Source organism: Callorhinus ursinus, unplaced genomic scaffold (assembly GCF_003265705.2).
Source record: "Callorhinus ursinus isolate GAN/ISIS: 27379988/994484 unplaced genomic scaffold, GSC_fseal_2.0 scaffold3937, whole genome shotgun sequence".
NCBI classification, from domain to species: domain Eukaryota; kingdom Metazoa; phylum Chordata; class Mammalia; order Carnivora; family Otariidae; genus Callorhinus; species Callorhinus ursinus.
In genome coordinates, this window is record NW_027400991.1 from 1 (window position 1) to 3,458 (window position 3,458).

General features: G+C 60.3%; 1 protein-coding gene across 1 annotated transcript in view; it reads right to left on the reverse strand.

The window, feature by feature from the left end:
* Positions 1-842: 842 nt before the first annotated feature.
* LOC141372260 (voltage-dependent N-type calcium channel subunit alpha-1B-like) overlaps positions 843-3,458 on the reverse strand; it is a 3,342-nt gene continuing 726 nt past the window's right edge. The window contains exons 3-5 of the mRNA XM_073890772.1: positions 2,257-2,464; positions 1,778-2,022; positions 843-950 (exon numbers count right to left, since the gene is read on the reverse strand). Coding sequence (XP_073746873.1) covers positions 843-950; positions 1,778-2,022; positions 2,257-2,464 — 561 coding nt within the window. The remainder of the gene's footprint in view (positions 951-1,777; positions 2,023-2,256; positions 2,465-3,458) is intronic.

Below are 3,458 nucleotides of genomic sequence, written 5' to 3' on the forward strand. Positions count from 1 at the left end.
ACACACACACAACATAGAGCTGAGAGCTTCCTACAGGTTGGATTTTTTTTAAGTAATGTTACTATTTCCTTCCCCATTTTTCTGTTTTTCTCTTCTTTCTAAATCAAGTATATGGAATTGACAAAAGAAGGAAGGGTGTTTCGATTAAAAAACAAAACCAATAGCAACAATGTTTTCCAGATTTGGTCCCTGTCAAGGTTGACAGCATCTGGGAGAGGACAGAGAGTGTATGAGTGTATTTCTGGTGTCCAACTCCTGTTTCAGGTACAAAAAGCCATGCCAGATATATTTGTGTTTGTGTGCGCTGACAAGAATGCACAGAGCCACAGGCCGGGCTCCCGAGGCTACTGCGGTTGACCATCAACTCTGTCTTATCGGGCCAGGCGTGTAAACATGGTGGGCTCCGTACCACACACGTGGATAAAGGATGGACTCTACCAGATCCAGACCTCCTAAAAGTGGCCCGGGCACACCCCCCAGATGCTGGAGCCATCACACAGGATTCAGACTGACAGGGTCCCACTCAGCACATGCAGCGACTTCCCATGTACGGTCTGTGGTACAAGACCCAGGCAGGCAGCATACAAGGGGACAGAGAGAGCCACGTCCCTCTCTGAAAAGGCTTTAGGAATTGGTCCAGTGCGAAAGAGGAGGTGGGGGTGGGGGGGTGGGGGGGAGCCGCAGGGCCTCCCCCCAGCCAGCCCGAAAGGTGGGGCCCCTCCTCCCAGGGGCTGCTGCCCCTGCCTCAGTGCCCCTGCATATCCCTGGGAGCCCAGCGTCGATGATAAAACTCATCGGCTGGAACGCGCCCGCTGAGCAGCCGTGCAGCAAAGGTGCGGCTATCACCAGTGGTCTTGGTCGGGGTGGTCGTAACTATGCCGAACCCGGCCGCCCAAGCTGAGTCCCAGAGTGCAGTGGTAGCCGTTGGGCATGCGGCGGAGGGGGTGCGACTGGGAGGTCAGAGAGGACACATAGGAAGTCCGGGAGGAGCGGCCTGAGTTGGTGGCCACAGCCTCCTCGAAGGTAAGCGTGTCCTCGGGCTGGGTGCGGGCAGTGTCCTCACTGTCCAGATGCTGCCCCAAGGAAGGGTCAGAGCCGATCCTAGAGCCAGCGGCCAGGGGCTGGCTGAGTGGGTCTCTCTAGAGCAGAGCGTTGTGTTTGGAAAGGCCACGGCTAAGCCGGCCTGGGGAAAAGGAGGGGAGGCTGGTCTGTGCCCCAGCAAAGTGGACAGGCAAAGAGTTGGCCATCTTGTAGATGACACTGGGACGGGGGGTCAGCGAAGTCTGGGGGAGCTGCCTCCGCCCACCACAGCCAGGGGTGCTAGCACCGGAAGTTGACAACAAAGGGTTCCCATTCAATGAACCACTACCCTACAAGCAAATAGAACAGAGGAAAAAAAAAATACCAAAGTCTCAGACCAGAGGCTAATGCAGGTGAGAACCATGGATGTGGGGGGTGAGGCATGGAGAGAGGCAAGCACCCTGGGAGGGGACCCGTAGGGTGTGTGGTGGAGGTGGGAAAGCCACTGGTGCCGGTAGGCCTGCGGAGGTGGTTGGGGACCAGTGGATAACATAGGGACAGGCACAGCTCAGGGAGAAGGGAGACCAGAGGCCAGTCCAGGGCAGTTGGGAGGGGAGGATCGGGCTGGTGCGGGAGGAATGGAGCAAGGAGGTGGGGAGCGCAGACTCGGGCCTTGGAACCAGGACATGAAGGAGGATTCGGAGCATGGTGGAGGGGGCTCTCGTAAGGAAGGGCAGTGAAGGGGGTCCTGTCTTACTGGTCTCGGGGGTCCTGGCTCCTGCCCAGCTGTCGGTGACGTGAGGTGGCTACTGAGGGAGGGTTTGGGCTGTGAGGGCTCCTGGCCCCCAAAGCGGTCACAGGAGTAGAAAAGCTCCTTCTCCGAGGAAGAGAAAGAGGGCTGCCTCCGCTCTTGGGACCGGCCCCGCTCCTGTCTGCGCTCCCTCCGGCAGCCTGTGGGCCCCTCTCCCGGGGGTGGGCCTGGCCCTGCAGGACTGCTGGGTGCTGGCCAGGAAGAGGGGAAGTCAGCACAGTGAGCCAGGTGGGGAGACAGACACCCAGCCCAGATCCGGTCCACAGGGCTAGCAGGGGGACCCAGGGGGAGAGCTGAGGTGCGTGGGTGATCCTGCCTGGTCCCTAGACCTGGGACTCACAGCCCCCTACTCAGGCCGTTTGGATGGTGGAGGCACAGAAAGAAATGCCTCAGGCCCTGGCCATAGGTGGGGCCCTCGCACGCACCGCCATCTGTGTCTGCGGACAGGCTGGGCCCCTTCTCCAAGGACTTCTGGTTTCTGTCCCTGTGGTGATGGCAGCGGTGGTGGTGATGGAGCGCAGCCTGGCTGGCTGGGGCACGGTCCAGGGCAGCACTGCAGAGATGAGCCACATGGGGACGCTGGGGCACCAGTGTGGAGATGGAGCGCTTCATGGGGCTGGCGTTGGGGCCCGGCTGCAGGTGGGATGTGGGTTGGCACACAGTCTGAGAGAGGGGCCTGGGGCAGGCTCCAGGGCGGCCCTGCAGGCCTGGGTTTCAGGAACCACCAGGCCCACTCCCTCTCCCCAGAAAGCTCTTCCCCCCCCAGGCCCACCCTTTCTCCCAGAGCACGCTGCACAAGTTGCTGCCCGTCTCTGCCAGCGGGGCCCAGATAGCTGTTGGCCTCAGTGTCCCTGGGGGACAGGGAGGATGCCAGGAAGAGGGAGGCTGCGGGCCTGGCTGGCAGAACCCTGAGGGGTGGCTGCGTGTGATGGCTCTGCTGGACCAGGGCCATGGGGCTCCTGCCCTGGGCTGAAATCGGGAACTGTGGAAAGGGGCCCTCCAAGAGGAGCTGACCCACAGCCTCCACTCGGCGTCCTCAAGCTGGCTGCCCAGCGGGACAGGCTCAGGAAGGGGAAGAGGGCGGGAGCCACCTCCAATGGGAGGCAGAGACAAGTTTAGAGAATGAAGTCATTTGGAATGTGCAGAACCAGGAACCACAAAAAGGGGCAGGGACAGGGCCAGCCCCAGGCAAACACTGAAGGTCCCCGGCTGGAGGACATGCCCCTCTAAAGCCCCTCACCATCCCAGGAAGTGAAAGCAGGGGCCCTGACACAGCCTCAGGTCTGCAGGCCCCTCTCTGAGTCCTTGTGAATGGGCCCACAGCCCCCCTTGCCCTGGAGCTTCCTGCTCGGTACTCAAAGCATCCCCGAAGGAGCAGGGGATGGAGGTGGTGCCGCCTCCAGAGTCCAGAGAAGGAACAGGGCAGGTCGGGCGCCTGGGTGGCTCAGTTGGTTAAGCGACTGCCTTCGGCTCATGTCATGACCCTGGAGTTCCAGGATCGAGTCCCGCGTCGGACTCCCTGCTCAGCAGAGAGTCGGCTTCTCCCTCTGATCCTCCCCACTCTCATGTGCTCTCTCTCTCTCATTCTCTCTCTCAAATAAAATAAATAAAATCTTTAAAAAAAAAA